Raw genomic sequence first — 19,560 nt, 5'->3', positions numbered from 1 at the left:
CTGCATCTCCAGGAGTATTCGAGCACATTAAGGACCAAAATCACTCTGGTTGTATCTAAACAATGTTTATTTAAAAAAAAACAAAAAACATACTAACATTATTTATACACAACACTACTTTTCTATCACAAAAGAAATGGTAAAGTAAGATCACATTTATACAGTATTTAAGTGGCGACAGTGATTTCAAAACTATTCATTCATTTCAAAGTACTAATCTGTGGTTTCTGCTTCAGCTGTTCTATTAGAGATAAAAACTAAATGTTTAAATATTACAAGAATTATGTAAAAATAAAATAATGTAGAAACAAATCAATACACAATACTTTATGCGTTTGTTGAAACGAAGTGTACATCAACCTAAAGACATTTTTTTCCATCACCAGGGAAAAGCACACAAAACAGAAAATGTGGCATGAAAGATTTACACAAAAACAAATAACAATGGAAATGAACATGATTTATTATATTGCTGTAATACACAATGGATTTGCAGTTCAAACTTATGCACATATACTACATGTATACTACATGTATGTGCATATTTTTACAGTCCTAAATGTTTTAGGTCTGTTAACAACATTTTAGTTTATTAATCAGCTACAGTTACAAACTTCTTCATTGGAAGCAGTCAGGGGAATATAAAAGAAATGTTTCAGATGACTACGCTGGTACTGCTATGGGAGCCTCTATCCTATGAGAAAAAAACGTGAAAAAAAGTTAAGGTTAGAGTCTAAGCAAGAGATGCTATGATTACCACATCCAAAAACAGACAGAAACAACAGAAAAGAAGAGGAAGAAACCAAAGCTATGCAAGAACAGACGATAAAGAGCTTTGCACATCTATTTGTTGTACCCACCTGCTGCCACTTGGGGGCAGTGTGAAAGGTCTGTGGAACAGTTGGAGCTGAATCTTGCTAATGTGCCAATTTTCTTTAATTCCATCAAAAAGGAATCAGAAAAGGTTTGAGATGACGCGCTTATACTATCACCTGAAGCAATGGGAAGAGCTACAACAAAGCCACAATCTGCTACTCTACAAGCATCCGAGTTTAATATTCCCACAAATTAGCGATCGAGAACACAGACTGATTCTTTTTATCACAGTGACACAAGATTTGTAACAGCCAGTTTCCAGCTTAAAACTGGAAACTTGTTTTACGCTGGAAACATTTTTTCCTATGTTTCCAGCTGAAAAATTATAAGATGAAGCATTTACTCCAATTACCTTTTTTATATATCTTTCCGTTTCTCAGAAGCAAATTCTCATAAGGTCTGGCAAAATATACTGTATGTTGATATTGTGTACATGTAATATTGGTACATTTCTGTTTTATCATTCACTTATTTGCATATTGCCATATACCCAATATACAGTACTTCATGCTCACACTTATGAGACAAGATATTGCCACTGCAGGTTCTAAAGGTCATCATACTTTGAAGCAGGTTTCAAAGTACAACGAAAGAAGTATTTCCTCAAAGTGGAACTAAGCTGAGTATTAAATTGACCTTTCAGGTTGCTTGTGACTCTGCTATAAAATGGTGGACTGTTTTCAAAACCACAACACACACAGGTTAAAGAAACAAGAAAGAGGTAAAGACTGAAAACTAAAGGTAGGAGAACACAATGACAAAACGGGTTAAATTTTAACACACTGCTGTTTCAGTGTGTGTGTCAGCAGTAGGAGAAGCTCTTACAGAAAGATGGCTGTAGTTCCTGCGACCAGGCTGCACCTCACTGGCGTAGTAGCTGGGTGGTTTCTCGGACCAATCCTTTACTTTGCGTCCTTTTTTCTGGCTGCTGCCCTCATCTGAGCTCCAGGATCCTTTGTGGTGCGTAGGAGGGGAGTAGCTCCTCTCCCTCCTTGCTGATCTGCTATGCAGCTCCTCCATCAAGTCGTCGCGGCTTCGGGCACGCGGCCTGGACCCTCGCTCTCTCCTCCCGGACGAACTGCCCCTCTCGTTCCTTGAACTGTGCGTTGCTCTTCCTCGCCGGTTGTCCCAGTCCGAATCGTCGCTGTACTCGCGCAGTATCCCCTGCCTTGGTAGAAGGTCCTCTCTGGTTCTGTACCCACGGTTGTCTCCCCGTTGGCCCCTTCCTGATCGGTTAGTACTCCCACTAGAGTGACTGGACATTCTCGGATACCCTCCGGCCCCGTCTCCAGCAGGATCCCTGCGGGAGGAAAAGCTGGGACCTCGCTGGATGATAGGAGGCAGAGTGATCACCCTTCTTTCCACCCCTTTCACCCCCATATCATCCAGCGCCGACAACATGCTCGGCGGGCCGGGGGCGTAGGGCACAGCTGGAGGAGAGGGTTGGGGCTGTAATGGGGCCATGTTTCGGACAGCATGTGGTGCCATTTGAGGGGGTCCCACATCCAGCCCTCTCATCTGGTTCTCCAGGTAATCCAGCATTGGGTTGGCACTTTGATTACTGCTACGCAGGCTGCCATTCACCATGTATTGAGCATGCAAAGGGGGCTGCTGCTGCTGTGGGGCCATGGGTCCCAGAGGGATGGGAGTCATGGAGATGTTTTGTTTGGTTGGGTAATCTGACACTGAGGCTGGGAGTAAACAAGAAAAAAAAATCAGATAAAGACAAAATAAAAACTTCAAGTTTATAGAAAAAGATGTTAAATGTACTAAGGCACAACATAAATATGTAATGGGCTTGTTAGAAGTCCTTATAAGTGCAAGAACTGGTTTTCTTGTACTTTGGTTTTCAAACCAAATAAACACACCCTGTGAAAAGAAACAAATCATTCACTAAATAAATCTTTTCATGCTTTTGTTTGACCGATACTCACCTGAGTAGAGCAGGGGAACACCCTGGGAGGAGGTGTTGCTGACGTTTGCGTAAACAGGCTGACCGTACATCCAGGGAGCCATGGCTTTCTGAGCTTGTTTCAGCATTCGATGCTGCATCACAGCTGCAATCACAGCAAAGACCAGAAACGCTTCAGTGGCGCAAAGTATCACAGAGTTGGTTTATTTAATCAGAATCTGCAAGTTAATAATAATTTCCAATATTTTTTAACCTGAAAGTACATTCTAAGCAAGATAAAGATCATACTTTTATATCACAAAGTTTTAAAGACTGTGAAGGAACACTGAAGTGCAGCTCTTTGCTGCATTAACTTTTTTCTAGAATTCTTTTTTTCCTAATCAGAATCTGTAAAAGAGTTGCTGCCACAGAAACCTCCCTCTGCCTCCATGACATGAAGACATTGTCAGTACCTTTTTCAGGGCAACAGCAGGTCTGCGGACAGCAGGGGCAGCGGACATAGCAGCAGCATTTCTGCGGGCAGCACTGACAGCAGCATATGCAGAACAGCATGATGAGCAACAGAGCGCCGATGATGATAAATAGCACAGTCAGCCAGTCTGAAACAAGAAAATCATTTTTATTACAGAGTACCTATGTTTGCGGGCTTTGATCTTTGTGAATGTTAAAAGACAGCAGCAGAAACTGAAGAAACCTACGGTACACGATGAGTCTGACTTCTCGATCCGAGTCGCCTGTGGTGTCACCAGGAGCATCGATACTGCAGTAATACATGCCGTTATCCCACCACATCACCTCATTTATCACCAAGTCGGCCTCTGTTGAGAAAAAGTTTTGTTTAAATCCCTCTACACTGGGTATTTGCTATAATGTACTATTTACAATATGCTCTCTTAAAAAAGATAGAAAATAGAATCCTTCCACACTAGAGTAATAGCCAGGAAAAAAAAGGAGAGTATGCATGTTAACCGTCCCAGGGCAACACATTCAAGCTAATAAGCAACAAAGAAATTATACTGGGATCAAACTTACTGTTCTGGATTGTGATTTTACGATTTCTATACTCTGACCCCAGCGTTGGCTCATTGACGCCTCTCTTCTGGATGACGGTCCGAACTGTGCGCTGCTTGTCTGGACAGTCATTGGCAGGATCCTGGCCCATCTGGAGAGCCGCCTGATAAGCTTCAAAAACAAAGTAGAGCAGAGCATCAGGCTTACCGTTTCGGTTCAGGGCAAGTGCCTAATATAGCAGCCAAGATGTTTCTTCTTTGTGTTGCAGTATTAGTTTGTACAATATCTTTTGTAGTTGTACAATTAAAGAGAAAAAATATATATAAATTAAGTGAATACAACAACAAAACTTAAGAAAGCGATTAACAGAGGTAATCAATCATAAACAGTACCTGGGTACATTATACTTTTGTTGATCAGCATGTAGCCTCTGTGTCACAACTAATGGTGTAATGATACATGTATTCATACCAAACCCTCTCTCTTCAGTGCACACATATAACAAACAAATACAGTTCAGTCTTGTTTCACACCTGAACACATTTGCATGTGGAACTTAGTATGCAGCGCAACATTTTGAAAAAGTGAACCAAAACTAAACAGAAGACTCCCAGCTGTCACTAAACTCTGCTATTTGGGAACTTCAAGGTTTCTTACACAATTATGGTTAGGGGGGGAAAAAAGATGGACAGGACCAAAGCTTTATGTCAGAGTCCACAGTTTTCAACAAGGTATATAGCTTGCCCTGAACTAAACTGAATTGCTCACATAAACAAAGTCAAGACAACGTAACTATTCCAGGTTCTGTGGAAAAGTCAGATAAAGTCCAAATGCAGCTGCTTGCAGCATTCAACCAGTCCAAATGCTGCACAGCACATGAGATGCAGCAGGGCTTTAGAGTCTGACCAGAGGGGACTCCTCAACAGCGATACTTGGACTGCATTTGAGTACATTTTATAAGCTCAACTAAGTATAAAAATAATTTACTTTTAAATGTCTGCAGTCTTATTAAAAATATTCTGATGCAACACTGACCATCTTCATGTGGTTTTATTTTTTTTAAATAATGCATTCATCCATCTATCCAGTCAATGGCTATGCCCTTTATCATTTGTTAATGGGAAAAAAAGAAAACATATTTTTTATATTAGGTAGATTTTAAATGTCATGACAGAGTCTTAGCCCTGGGTGAAGGGAAAATAAGTAAATACTAGTAAACTAAACACCAAACTGAACTTTTTTAGGAAGGATTGACGATGCATTCAGAACTTCCTCCAAAGTTTATTCAGTCATTTCAATGAAAAAATAATCAAATATCTAATTGCAGAGCCTAAATTGATCCTACTGAGCCCTTCCCATTCACCGACAGCCTCACCTGCGGAGTAGTACTCCAGAACTGGGTCTTTACAGAACGACTTGAATTTCCACGTGACGAGGACCTCCTGTTGGTTTGCTGATGTTGTGTAGTCACAGCGGATTGTCACCCAAGCAAACAGCGCTGTTGCTCTCTCAACCTGTGGAACGACCACCTGAATGGACAGCAGCTCTGGTACAAAGACGGAGAACAGTGACATGAGTCAGGTTATTTAAGTGACGGCAGCATAACTCTGTGGTTAAATGCAGGAATCTGACCAGACTGGTTAACAGTTTACAACAAGTAGACTGTGTCATCACCTATAATCACAGTTATCAGTCATTAACTGCAAACTGTATGCCCTCATGACAGGAAGCCATCGCTAATGAATAAAATTATGATCTACGATTACTGGAAAATGTAAACACTTTGTACCTGTGGCTGTTGTCTGATATTTATGAGCTTTTGCTTCTCATAATTTAACAATATTTGAAATCCTTAAACTTTGACGATCAGTTACAGTCATAATGTATTATTTACTTAACATAAAGAGATGCATATGAAAAAAACAGGATTGATTGAGCTTTACCTAATTTTACAAACATCTGCACACTCTATCCAAGTATGAAAAATATTCTATTAATTATCTTTAGTCTAACACAGTGTTTAATTTTACAGTTAAAACATATTGAGCTTCAGAGAGAAATCTAACTAGCAAGGCTCTCCAAAAATGACAATGACCTCTACAACAACCTTTAAAACATATTACAAAAATATATAAAATCAAAATCAAAGTTTATTTGTATAGCACGTTCAGGGTGGTTTAAATAAATCAGAAAATTACAAAGTTATAAAGAAACCGCCATACAGTCATCAATTCAACAGACATTATCTTTTGATGAACCCCCTCACCAAAATAATATCAGATATGTTGGCTAATGTTTCTTTTATTGTGGTTCAAAGGCAACTCTAAACCGGTGGGTTTTTAGTCTTCATTTAAAGGAACAGAGCTAATCTGTTCCAGGCAAAGAAAATTAAATCAGTAGACAATTATTATAATTATTGCTGTCATTGTTGTAATAATAATATGGTCAACGGTTCAAGCAAAAGCCAAGAATAGCCAACATTAGGAAGTTCTTATGTGTTTTACAGAAAAAAAACCTGTAAATCAAACTGTCATGCTACTCTTACATATGGACAGTGTTGGTGAAAACTAACAGCAGGTTAAATAAAAATTAGAGGCTACAACCCTCTGCACCACTGACCAGCTTTAATTAATTACATGTATTTGACAAAAGTGATCATGAAACAAGAGACACGATTAGAAATGTTCTTTGAAACAGAAAAGTTGACACAAATCCAATCCCTACAAGGGGTAAGAAGGCATTTAAAACGCTTTTGTTAACAGCGTTTTTGATAAATGATCTAACTCCTTTGTGTGGTTGCAGAAACTGTTCTCCTGATGTTGGGAGTTTCTTGTGTACATGGAAAACTAGGCCCCGCAGATACGTGACATCACTCGGCCTTGTCCTGTTTACACCTGTCGATTATTAACTTGCCACCATTGTTTATTACTGACGACGATTTGCCCTAGGTTTCTTCCTTGTCTGTCTCTGAATGCCTCACTACAAATTATACAACAGTAACACAGAATCACAGGTGAACTTTCAGGCAGAAAGTGTTGGTCCTGGGAGAGCTAAAACCTCACCTGTTGGCAGGTGCAGCAGCAGAAACACCACCAGTATCACGTTTCCCATCTCGGTGCTCTGTATCCTTCCGCGGAAGCTTCACTTGTTGCTCTTGTTAACCGAAAATCTTGTAGAAACTGGTAGAAAAACGTCATGTACTCGCTGTTCTACAAAATCACCGGGTTTCCAAAAAAGGCAACATGGTAGCGTTGCTTTTCTCCCTGAAGATGTTTCAGCAGTAGTTCAGACGAACTTCCAGTGGAAAGGCGGAGGATGATCATCCCCTCCCCCACTTAGCTACAGGTGACATCACTGGCCCCGCCCACTGTGACAGGTGCGGGGAGACACGATGGGGGATATTAAATTGACCTGAATTTACAGAAGAATTTGCCCCCTTATAGTTTTCCTCTGTTTGTGCTTATTTCCCACTTAAATATATCGTCAAAGAAATTCTAATATCGCTTTGAAATGTAAATGAAATATTTCATTTATTAAGGAAAAAAACTCCCCAAACCGCCATGCCACCACCTGTGTGAAAAGGTTATTGCCCCCCCCTAAATCTAACGGATTGTGTCATAATTTTAACATGATGTTTGTTTGTTAATGAGTCTTTTAATTTAAACCAAACCATTTTTTTTTAGAGAAACAAAAGTTGCTCTCTCTTTTAGAAGTTAACGTATCTGCCTCTTTCGTTGTGGTTTTAATCAGTAAGATTGAAGTAGTCCATCAACAACAGTCTGCAGTGCTGCTGTGAGTTTCCATTAAACAAGAATGCATTCCTCACGTGAATGCTGACGTCCTCTTCATGAAGGAGAGGGATTTGTTTTCCTCACAGCTCCTGACTGTGGAGCTTCCTCTCAGGATGCAAAGCGCCGCAGCTGTCAGGATTCTCACGTCTTGCAGGGGACATTGAGCCTCTTCCAGCTTTACAGCGCAGACACAACACAGACCCGCCTGTGCTGAAGTACTCTTCACTTCTCACACAATTGTTTCTCAATGCTCTAAGGAATAATGCAGAGATGAAAAGTTCTTCTCTCTGCAGTTCCTTAATCCCTTCTTTGTCTTTGTCAAGAGGGAAGATGCAGCACCTTTCAGTCTGTGCTGGCTTCTATCCACTGTGTGAAAAAGTTCAGCATGGTGGTTCATTAATCTGGGTATCAGAATTAACAGGTCTCTTATTTATTTTCTGTCAAACATGTAGCATAATTTTTGCTTAAAAATGTATCAATGGAGCAAGTCCTAAAATAGGCGAACAAGATACATGATATAGATATCATGTATCTTCAGCTGATGCCTGTTGATATACTAAGTCTAGATCAAACGGCTTCAACCTCTTGCCTAAACTCTCCCAGACAGACTAAGGAATAAATAATGAGCCTATTGTCATTTCTCCAGAAATATTTGGAGAAATGACAAGCAAGGCAGGAAGAGAACTGAACAATCACTGGACACATCTGTCTGGCAATCCAGTGAAATAATTTTAGGAACATTATATTTTTATTTGAACAATTTAAAAATAATCTAAGAGTTTAGCTACAGAACAGTTAATCACAAATGCAAAACTTTTACATCTGCAAAGCCAAACCAAAAAAGAGTCAGCTATGTTCTGCACTTATGATGAAGTGACAGGATTTCAGAAGATATTTTTTATTACAAAGCATCCAGGATGATCATCTGCAATGATCATCTGCAAAACAAGTTCAAGGTGCAGTACTTCCAAAACAGTCACAAAAAGGAAAGATACAAGGATAAAATGCAGAGTTAACCTGAGTTACAGAGTACTGACACATAAATAAGAAGAGTGAAGGCTGTAGAGGTTTTTACCTGCAAAAATTGGACAGATAAAATAAAACATCTTGGCACTTTTGTAAATTTAGCCACCAGACAAAATGGACAAAAAAAAGGGTCATACCTTACATAAAATATGCATGTACAAATATATATGATACAGTATCATTTATGCACAAGTATAATCCAGAAACCTTCAAGCTCTAACAGCAGAGGCTGAATGCCTCGGTCTGTCTCAGGTTTTCCTTCCTCTAATGTTGTTTCCCACTGAGGTTATTTCAAGATGAGCCAGACTTCATGCAGCTGCTGGTGGAGACAGTTAGCTTCTCCCTGCGTAGCTGCATGCAGGACGGATAAAACGAACGGACCGGCAGCTCTGTGCAGGTGGAGGTTCGTCACACTACCAGAGAATCCCTGCTCAGTGCAGCGCTCTGTTAGGGAAATACACCGAGAGGCTGCAGGTTAGAGAGACGTCATGCTGAGTGACGGTGCTTAACCAGTGTGACGGCTGGAAACCATGCAGAGGAAGGGTTTTAGTAAGATTTGTTTTAGATTTAAAACATTGGAAAGGAAGGAAAGACAAATTTTACATTGAGAGAATATATCAAGAATTAGTTGTGATTTAAAGGACATTCCTGTAAAAAGAAAAATAATAATACCTCAAAAGGACGATATGTTAAAAAGTAATAATTCAGTGTTCCTCTATGCCTTATATTTAAAAGTTACAAGAGACAAAAAATATATACACAAACACTAACGATGAATGTTTCTTTTTGACAAATACAACAAAAACAGACGAGAAAACCTTCAGTGGAGAACTGCTGACTTTTTGTGCTGCAGTTCATTTTGTTTCCAGTGGAGGGCTGCAGAGCAATCTATAAACACTTGATATTCTCGACATACATAAAGAATAATGCATATTTTGCACCTCCTGCAGACCTGTAGAAATTATTTAGGTGTGTTTGTAAGCACCTCAATAATTTAATTGTGTATATCAAATTTACATACTCTCTTTTGGGGTGCCCATAGTCTACGAAATGAAAACTGTGGGTCTTAACCAGTCATTTTGTGTACTCTCTTCCAATTGCTGCTGAAGCAGATAACTAAAGCTGTGGGCTGAAAATTTAAAATAATGAGCTGAAATTGCACAAAAAAATTCTACAAAAAAGAACAAGAAGGGACTTTCAGGGAGGGCTGGAAACAAAGGCCCTAATTGGACTGAAACCGGAGGTCACCAGGACACATTATGAATGATAAAACAAACTTCTGGGAACAAAAATGTAACAATCCCCCCACTCTGAAGACAGACACGCCTGAAGTTACTGTGCAATTAGGCATCATTTAATAGTTGTTTTATGACAAGGACTGATCATTTTTGTGGACTTTCTGCACTCAAGCTTGTCTTTTTACTCATATTTGCTCACTTTATATTGCTTTAAGGTAATTTTGCATCTTTTCATAGTTGAAGAGATACACGGATCAGAGACTGGAAGCAGATTTTGGATCTGTCTTACTTTAAACTTTAAAATGGCAACACACACTTTTCAATTTGTCATCATTAAAATGCATATTTGCAATCTAGCTAGCTTAGTACCGTTAGCATTAGAAACTGTGAACTTACTAACATTAAGCATGTTTTATGACAAGCAGACAGAGGTTAGAACTCTAAAGAATAAAAAAGATAAATATGGATGTAATATCTTCAGACCATTGGCAGATTTTGATATGGGATTGTCTACTTCCAATCATCAGCTAATATTTAAGGCATTGCTTATCAATTTGCATCACTTTATAATTGTGTCATATCATCTGCAACTATTTTCTGAGTCATTCTGTGCCCAAAGATGAATATTTTCTGATTTAAATTTGAATCTTTCATGGTTCCTCATATTTTCATATCATTTACTGGTTTTGTGCCATAAATTGGAGACTTTGGTGAAGCATATAGATTTATTATTACTTGTTTATTATCATTTTTATTTGATTTTATTATTATTTCTCTCAGTTTGTTACATGTAGGACATTTGGTCAATTTTTTTGTTGATTTTTATCAGGCTTGCAATTATTCTGTAGTCATTTTTATGGTTCTTGTTGCCCTTTTTTGGTTACTTTTATTTGTCTCTTTGTGCTCTTTGAATAACATATTTTGTATCATATTCTGGTCATATTGCATCTCTTTGTGCTGAGTTTGTTTAATTTTGTTCATTTTACACTTCTTTTATTTACCAAAGTCTTTTCAGGTTTTACTAGTGGAGTCCACTTGCGATAATGTTGACAACAAGAAAACTATCGGCTGCCATTGGGCTTGACTTGTAGCAATTTACAGGACATAAACGCTCTTTTCCTGCAGAGCGGTGGAGGAAGGAAGTTCTTGTTCCTGCTACAAGTAACTCACCAGGTTTCGGTTCCTGTCCCGCTCCTCTCTGCCCCCTTGTAGTGTCTGGGACATTCCCTGGTGGGGACGGGTGTAGGAGAAAGGCCTCGAGCCTGCCTCGACGGTCCTGTATCTGTCTGATCGGGGCGGTTCTGCTGTGCGGTACCTGTCTGGGGTCAGGTCAGCCCGGCGGTATCGCTCGGCCTCCAGCTCAGAGTACGGAGGCAACGGGTCGTCCTCTTCTGGACGGTAGCTGGGCGACCGGCTGTAGTAGCTGTCGCTGCCTTTTCCCCTGGAGCTGCCTTTAGACGGAGTGTCGCTGTCCTCGTCCGCTCTGCCAGCGCTCCTGTCCCCTTCCCGGCCTCTCGCCTTTCTCTCCAGCACGCTGGTAAGGAAGCCATCATCATAGCTTTTGCTCAGGGGCGGTCGAGAAGGACGGTCACTGTCCCATGTGTCCCTTCTCTTGTGCATTAAAGGTGAGGGGCTCCGGCGGGCCCAGGTATCATCCTCCTCTCTGTAGAAGCGCCTCGGTGGGCTGTAGTCCCGCCCATGGAGCCGGTCTGGAGGCTCAGGACGACGAGAGTGGGAGCTGTAGCATTGTGCAAACTCCTCCAGCTCATCCAGGGAGCCGGTGCGACCTCGCCTGCTCAACGTCTTCCTCTGCAGGTGCTCGGAGCGGGGATTCCACCTACAGCAACATTTATTACAGTTTATTTTGCTTGACATTGTTACTCTGTTACCTATTTCAAAAATGTCCCATAGGTTGAAGTTTGTTGCAGCAAAATGGGGGAAAGTTTCAAGAGTCATGAGTATTTTTTAAGGTACTATAAAAGAGCAATAACTACATTCACAGGGCAGATAAAAGTGACTCAAATCTGCTCCCCCCCCCCAATGCGACCTATATCCGGCTTTCTCACCACAGTCTGGAAAAGCCCAATTCCAATATTTTCACCCAAAAGTCCAATCTGTGCCACTTACATTTGTGGTATGAGTTTGGATACGTATCGGATTGTTTTTAAACCATCTGCAGTCTGAACGGACATGTTGCATCTTTCTAGCTTTTATGTCATTGACGTGAGACATTCTGTACATCATAACTCTGAACCAGAAAAAGCCAGAGATGGTGAATCAGGAAGTCAATAACGGCTAGAAATTATGATTATATGAACTTAACCTGCATCACTAAAGCGCATCAGACCACTCCTGGCTCTGACTACACATCCAGACTTCCCTACAGAATGCTGTACAAAAAAACTTTGCTGTACAAGTTGTGCTTTCCTTTTATTAGCTTCCTTCATGTTGTCGTGACCTTGTGACAATACTGTTGACTCTTATAGCTGAATAAACAGCGCTGCCGTGTGAAGTCAATGTTCTTCTTCTGTGGGTCACTTTGGGGACGTAAACCGTTCACACAGAAGTCTCCTTGCGGGTGAATTTAATTGGTAGTATAAACGATCGTGCAAAAAAAAAAAGGTTGGATTTAAGAAAAGGACCAGTACTGAACAACAAGACGTGCCGTGTGAAGGTAGCCTATTCTAGAATCTGAGGCGTTACAAACACCGTTACCTTCGCTCTAATTCATCGTCTGAGAGACTGCCGTCATTTCGTCTGGGCCTCCGACTCTGCGCGGGTGGAGCCGCTCTCACCTCCTCCTCGCGGTCCAGGATGGGCGGCAGCGCCTTCATCTGGACTGTCTGAAAGTTGCGTCTGAAATCCGTGTTCCCTCCATCGTGAAGGGAGCTCAGCTCTGACATGCTGCTGGCTGTTGGAGCGGAGAGAAATGATTGTGGCGACATTCAAAACAGAAAGATTTATGGGAATCTTCAGCATGTATTGCAACATTTCACAGAGGAGGAATGAGCGGAATGAGTTCTGCTTGGATGAAATATGAAAACATTTGGCGGCACTCGAAAATAAATGTCTGTGGTTGTAACAAACTTCCATCTGACCCACATTATGGATGAGGTCTAATGTGCGTTCTTTTTATTATTACAACAGAAAACTCTAAACAACTGCTTAGAAACTTGGGACAATTTGAGTCAAGACCCATTTTGTGGCTGTAAATTTAATTTAGAAAACTCCCCTGCAATTTGCAAAGTGCTTCATGTTTGGTTCTTCTTTATGTAACAAAATGTCTTAACCGTTTCTAATAAATAAATTAAAACAGAGGAGATGATTTGCGCTCTTTGTTTCCGTTGTGCACCTGATATACAATGCAAATTGCATGAAATACAAGAAAGTCCATTCTTACTGCAGACTGACTACCTCAGCAGACAAATTAACCAGCTGATATCAACTTGGTGTACTCCCTGTGTTACTTGAAAAAAAGGCATAATAAGTGTAATAGTAAATATATTTAAACAGAAGGCAGAATAATGGTTGATTTTTGTTTCACATAATAGCAATTAAATCAGGCTAAATATCTTATACCTGTCTGATGCTGGAAAAGTCAACAATTCTAATGATTGTACATGTTTCTCATTTGTGTTTAGGCTGTTCATGTCTTTAGATATTTTTCAGATATTTTTTTCTTAAAATCTCATTTAAAAAAAAAAAACCCTTTCAATAAAACCAGATTTAATTTGAAAAAAGAGTGATAAGTCTGAATATTTGCAGGCTTTTAAAAATTTTTGGACATTTCATAAGATTCTGGTGAAGAGAAAAAGACATTAAAACACATACCCAAAGCACTCTGAATTAGTCATATGTTTTGAGATGGTTAAGAAGATTAGATGGATTCTGCCACTATTTAACTCACACAAATCACACACATAAGAAAGACAGAATGACACACACACACACACACGGCCGTAGAGACACAGAGAAAAAGGCCTATTTAGTGGCGGCTTACATTTGAGTGAAGCCAACCTGCTGGTTGGAAACTGAGCCAGCTCCTTCTCTATGTAGTACAAAACTTTCATTGAGTCCTGGTCTTGGCTGTTGGTCAGACGGTAACCACTGCGCACTGTAGATGCAGACACACAAGCACCCATACACACACAGACAAGGAGGATGTTTACAGGCAAAGACGCACACACAAATGATTCATGACGTGTTAATTCACAAGCATGCATGACACAAAGAGATGTTTCTGTTTTGAAACGGACTCAAAGGTGACAGATAAAGTCAGAGTTAGAAGGTCAGTGATTAATGGTTTTCCATGAATCATATTTCTTTAGAAGCTCTGAGAAATCAAAGGAGGGAGTATGACATTTATGAGTTCATAAAGTGATAAACGAGTTATTTTCACTTCCTTATAGGGTGGGAGGAAGTAAACCATTTAAGGAGCGATGACTCACCTCCAGCCAGGTTATTTTCAGTCGAGGCGATCGATGAGATCTTTGGGTCCAGTTGGGATGAAGGAGCAATAGGGACCACAGTCGGCACACTGGAGATGTAGTAAGGATACACGGGAACCTGGGCGGGAACCGGAGCCGCCTGTCGGGACTTTGCCATCTTCCCTGCCTCGTACACTGAACAAATCAACAACACATCAACACCACCCAGGCAGATGGTAAGGAAAGTGGAAATACAGTGGATGACTGTCTGTGTTACTGACGGTGTCGTGGGCAGCAGCAGGTATCAGGGCAGCAGCAGCAGCTGACGTAGCAGCAGCAGGAGTGAGGACAGCACTGGCACCAGCAGATCCCCAACAACAGGAGGAACAGGACACTGCCCAGGGCCACGGAGCCCACAAACGCCCACTCTGTTTTACACAAACACACCCACACACACACACACACACCCCCACACACACACACACAGGAAGAAAATACAGCAAACAATAAATACACCTTTAGTGCTCATCTGATTTATTGACAAGCAGCCAAAAACAATAATGTTATAACTTGTTCAGAGTGCACTGTGACTGTGATCAGAACAACACAACATTAGTTTATACAAGGCAGACCCAAAACAAAGGTGCTTAAAGACCAATTTAATAAATTAGAATATTACTGAAAAGTTCATTTATTTCAGTACCTCAAACACTTTGTGTTAATCATGATGATTTTCTGCTTAAAGCTAATAAAAGATGACATTTTGGGATTAAAATATTACATCAGACCAGTAAAAAAACACACTGTCATTACAGAAACGTGGGCTTAATTGAAAAATATGCTTAATACCTGCTTAAAGGTTGTTATTTTCAAAAGATGCTTTTAATCTGAGATGCTCTGGCCAGATAAAAAGTGCGGCAAACAGCATCACCAGTCTGAAACATGACGTTAGCGGCATAATGCAGTTTTCTTCTTAGGAACAGGTAACAGGTCAGAGTTGAGGAGAAGATGGATGGAGCTAAGTAGGTGAAAGCGGGTGGAGGTTCATCTTCCAACAGAGTTATCATAAAAGCCAGAGCTACAACACCAATGTTTAGATTGACGCAAATCCATGTGATAGAATGGCCCAGTCAAAGTCCTAAAATCCTATTGAGGATCTGTAGCAAGACTTGAAGATTTATGTTCAGAGCTGTTCTCCATCCAGTCTGACTGAGTTTGAGCTATTTTACAAAGCTAAATGGGCAAAATTTTAATCTTTAAATGTGTAAAGGTGTAGTGGTTCTTTAAAGTATTGGTTTAGGAGAGCTGAATACAAATGCATGTCACAGTTTTCAGATTTTTATTTGTAAGATGTTAAAAACCATGTATTTTTACAACTATGACCTATTTTGTGTTGCTCTGGTACTTAAAATCCCAATAAAATACAATGATGTTTGCAGACGTGACAAGCATGAAGCTAAATGGTTTGGAAACAAATTAACATCCATGAAGATTTAACAAATGCAATTTTTTAAAATCTTTTATCTGTACACAAATGTTATTTTAGAATTATTTTGAGTGTAAATTCAGAGGTCCTGTTTTATCTTTTACCCTAACAAGCTAACTTCTTACCCCTAATAAACCAGTTTTTCTTCCAATTAGCTTTTATAGTGATTCTGAGTGACAGGAAGCAGAGCTTGGTGACGGGAATCTCGAGGGAACTTACAGTAACATTAATCCTTGATCACATCTCCAAATTACAGACAACACACCTCCCCAGGGGAGGCATTAAGCAAAATCTGCACAGCCCACCAGAGCTCTCCAAAGAATTTAAACTATGACTAAAGATAAAGCACCAGGTCTGCTTTTTAAACAGCAAGAAGTTGTTAGATGGAAGCCCATAACTTATTTCAGAGTCAAGGAAAACGCTGGTTATGATGAGTGTGAGCTCAATCAGTTAGGAGGCGACAGAAAAGCTCGAAAATGCAGAGAAGCGGCAGCTGATTGGCTGTACCTGGCATGATCTCCATATCAAACTCAGGCAGAAGATCGTCCTGCTCACCTGTCCTGCCTGCAGAGAGAGAGGGAGAGCACAGGTGAAGGCCAGACAGAAGCAGCAGGAAGCAGCGCCAAATAAGGTCAGGCAAATTAGCAAATCTGGCAGCAGAGATGATGATTGATGTTCATGCAATAATCAATTAATCAAAGAAACTAAGATTCTACAAAATCAGGCTTAGCAAACATACAGGAGAAGCATTAAAAGAGTAGGTGTGTTTCCCTGAAATGGGGTCATGTTGGGTACTTATTCATAGTAAAGTCATTATTATCAGTAAGAAACAGATAGGAAGACCACCAGCAACGAACCCAAGCATCTTAACCAGTGGAACTGATGAGTTGATAAAAACATTCAAACTAAATTGCATTTTTCCAGATGATCTACAGATCTGGTATCACTGGCATTACAACTTTTGAAAGGTCTGAAATCGGTTTTAAATACCTCAAAAAATAAAGTTTATGGTTTTGTCAAAAACATTCCTGCAACACTTTAACAATCAAGGACTGTTTACGTCTGATGATGTAATGATTAAAAGTGTGTCCTCCTCTACGTAACTGGGAATATGAACTGATGACAGGCTTAAATGTGCAGCTCTTTAACCTAGATAAGAAGGCAGAAATATTTCAGTTTTATATTTCAGAAAACGGCTAAATCCATGTATTTGTCTGCAACTGATTACTGTGACATACTGTACATGCATGCAGCCTCCTCCTCTCTAAAGAGCCGTCTTCAAATTCCATCTCAAATGCAAAATCTGTCATGCGTATCTCTTAATGTACAAAGCCGTGCTGGGTGAACTCCCAGAATGCCTCAGTAGCCTATTTTCTGTCAGCTCCATAAACACCACTTAGTCCCTCCAAATGGTTGCTTTCGAATGTCTGACTTTGACAGATTTTGGGCAAAACAGCATTTTCCTACCGTGCATTACGGAGTTGGATTAAACTCAAAACACTTACATCCATTAAGCATTTTAAGGTTTATAAAAAATGCAGCGAAGAAGGAACGTCATCGTTTTCCCTCTGAGATCGCTGTGTTTAAATTGCTGTGTAATTTGTCGTATTTATTGTGCAATATTTGATCTACGTGGTTCTAATTTTTACGTTGTCTCACTTCTTAAAGCGATTTCTGATCTCAGTGGAACTTCCTCGTTACATAGAGGCATAATGATAATAACAAAACATAGTTTTAGCTTCTACATTTTGTTTAACACTGCTGTTTAAAGGCACCAGCTTCAGCAATATAACGTTATATATTTTCTGTTTGTTTCTGCCAAACATATTTTAGTCAATTATAGCAACCTTTAGCAACAATTGCTAAAGAAGGTGAAAAGTCAAATCGGAGGTCAACGCTTTTCCATAGGAGATCATGAAAAATGGCTTAAAGAGTTGTGCTGTATTTAAAAGACAATGTTCTTGTGGACTCTTTTTTTAAGATAAAAATGTCAGGAATAATTTCATCAGGTAGAAAACTGCTACATTCTGAGGTTGAGCCACTTGTTTTTGCCCCATGTGCTTATTATGAGATTTTAAACAACTGTGATTAGAGTAAAGGCCAGCAAATGATCTGTCTGTCTGCAAGCAGAAACCAAACTCTCCTGGAGCTTATTCCAAATGTGCTGAGTCAGCTGTTGGTAGGGAGTGTCGAGGCAAAAAAAAAAAAAAAAAAAAGCAAAACAATCTTGCTACCTTGGCCTTGCAACTGTACTCACATACCATCTGAAACACGGAGTAACTGGAGAAAGACGAGGAGCGTTGCGGTTGCGAGGAGCAGGCAGCGATTGGAAGGTTATGGAGTGAGTCATGGGCTAATTTATGAGGGGATTTTGGAAGACAACAGGGGGCAAACAACAAAGTGTGAAAAGAAGAAATTCAGAAAAAAAAGAAAAAATATCCAAGGATCAGTTAGTTGAGAAGAAAACTGTGAATAAGAGGGAATTTCTGAGATAGAAAATGTTTCTGTTTAGAGAAGAGAGGAATGGCAGCATTTGTACCACTTTTGTTGTAAAACCAGGTCAGCTCATGGTTCCTAAAACTGTAATAAGTTAAATTGTTATTTCCTGGGTTGTTTTGAGTGGTTTTGGAGGTTTGATTATTCTGTTCCTTAGTCTATTTCTTTGATCAGATCAGTCTAATAAGATTAGCACAGTCAAGAGGTTATGAATGAATAGGCCTCAGGTCAAAGTTGGTCTTGGGAGGACAACTATCTCTGTAAAGAGCTCCAGTTTACAGTAGATGCTCATTCTCTGACCTTTATCGGTGAAGTACAAGCTGTTTGATGGAAATTTGCAAGACCTGTACAATCATTAACCAGGAACCAGTACTCCCAGTGAACCAATAGAACACACACAATCCTTCAGGACTCTGCTGCACAGCCTCTCTGACTTTTAAGTTTTTTCCAGTCCAGTCAAGTGCACACAGATCCTCTGAAATGCATGACTGGCTGAACAATAGAGTGTGTCATGACGGATCAGGACCATCTAAAGGCTGTTTCCATGGCAGCTGCCGTAAAGGCACTTGGGAATGCAGCCCAAAGAAGGCACCTTTTTCAAAAACGTTTACGGCTATAAACTTTATGTTGCTTCGTCCGCAGCCATACCGAGAACCAGTAACTCCATGTGGTCCTCATCGTTTCCCACCAGATCATCGGCGACGATGACTTTACAGAAATACACGCCGCTGTCGCCCCATTGCAGCTCCCCGATGCGAAGGTCGGCCTCTGCATGGAGACATAAAGCTCAAATTTAGAGGATTTCTGTGAAGATAAGTGGTTAAATCCATTCTGAAGAAAAGAGGGGTTGAGTGATGATGAGGGGTGAGTTATGTAAAACTTTAGATAAGGAGGTTGAGATCATGAGACTGATCCTCCTCCTGTATTGTGAAACTATGACACAAATTCTTATTATATGGAGAGAACAGCTATGATTCAAACAGATTCAGCAGCTGTCCCATTCAAACGTTTGTCATGAACTGCAAAAAGACAAAATCATACCAAGTATTTTTGGTCTAGTTTCTAGTGCAAATATCTTAGTACACTTAAAATAAGACAAAACGAAGTGACTTTTCAGCAAGAAATAAAAGCTTGTTTTAAGTGAATAATTCCTCAATATTGATGAAAAAGAACTAGTTAACCTGGTAAATTATTTCGCTTATAACCATGGGCGTAGGTTTGGGTATGGACGGTCGTGACATGTCACGACCAATATTCAAGGGATATAAAATAGTCCCGACCAATTTTTGCCATATTA

The 19,560-nt window shown here is 40.0% G+C and overlaps 2 protein-coding genes across 6 annotated transcripts in view; both read right to left on the bottom strand.

Annotated features, from left to right (window-relative positions):
* Window positions 1–75: 75 nt before the first annotated feature.
* LOC116722625 (immunoglobulin-like domain-containing receptor 1) lies at window positions 76–7,129 on the bottom strand. 3 transcript variants are annotated; one of them, XM_032566796.1, is made up of 8 exons: window positions 6,862–7,128; window positions 5,175–5,345; window positions 3,821–3,970; window positions 3,487–3,606; window positions 3,241–3,387; window positions 2,811–2,933; window positions 1,702–2,573; window positions 76–694 (listed from the first exon to the last, which is right to left on the bottom strand). In XM_032566796.1, exons 1-8 carry the CDS (start codon window positions 6,908–6,910, stop codon window positions 656–658), a joined length of 1,671 nt encoding a protein of 556 aa, XP_032422687.1. In that variant the 5' UTR covers window positions 6,911–7,128; the 3' UTR covers window positions 76–655. The 3 variants fall into 3 exon arrangements, with proteins under 3 accessions (XP_032422687.1, XP_032422685.1, XP_032422686.1); XM_032566794.1 differs by having other exon boundaries at window positions 86–2,573; window positions 6,862–7,129; XM_032566795.1 differs by having other exon boundaries at window positions 86–2,567.
* Window positions 7,130–8,456: 1,327 nt separating this feature from the next.
* LOC116723527 (immunoglobulin-like domain-containing receptor 2) overlaps window positions 8,457–19,560 on the bottom strand; it is a 200,245-nt gene continuing 189,141 nt past the window's right edge. The window contains exons 3-10 of one of the 3 annotated variants that reach the window (XM_032568547.1): window positions 18,912–19,031; window positions 16,275–16,331; window positions 14,563–14,709; window positions 14,303–14,476; window positions 13,855–13,968; window positions 12,570–12,765; window positions 11,025–11,691; window positions 8,457–9,060 (exon numbers count right to left, since the gene is read on the bottom strand). In XM_032568547.1, coding sequence (XP_032424438.1) covers window positions 9,025–9,060; window positions 11,025–11,691; window positions 12,570–12,765; window positions 13,855–13,968; window positions 14,303–14,476; window positions 14,563–14,709; window positions 16,275–16,331; window positions 18,912–19,031 — 1,511 coding nt within the window. In that variant the 3' untranslated portion in view covers window positions 8,457–9,024. The remainder of the gene's footprint in view (window positions 9,061–11,024; window positions 11,692–12,569; window positions 12,766–13,854; window positions 13,969–14,302; window positions 14,477–14,562; window positions 14,710–16,274; window positions 16,332–18,911; window positions 19,032–19,560) is intronic. The other 2 variants (XM_032568549.1, XM_032568548.1) reach the window with 2 other exon arrangements.

Source organism: Xiphophorus hellerii, chromosome 7 (genome assembly GCF_003331165.1).
Source record: "Xiphophorus hellerii strain 12219 chromosome 7, Xiphophorus_hellerii-4.1, whole genome shotgun sequence".
Classification (NCBI taxonomy): domain Eukaryota; kingdom Metazoa; phylum Chordata; class Actinopteri; order Cyprinodontiformes; family Poeciliidae; genus Xiphophorus; species Xiphophorus hellerii.
Note: the sequence above shows the minus strand (reverse complement) of the source record. Positions and strands in the feature narration are given on the sequence as shown.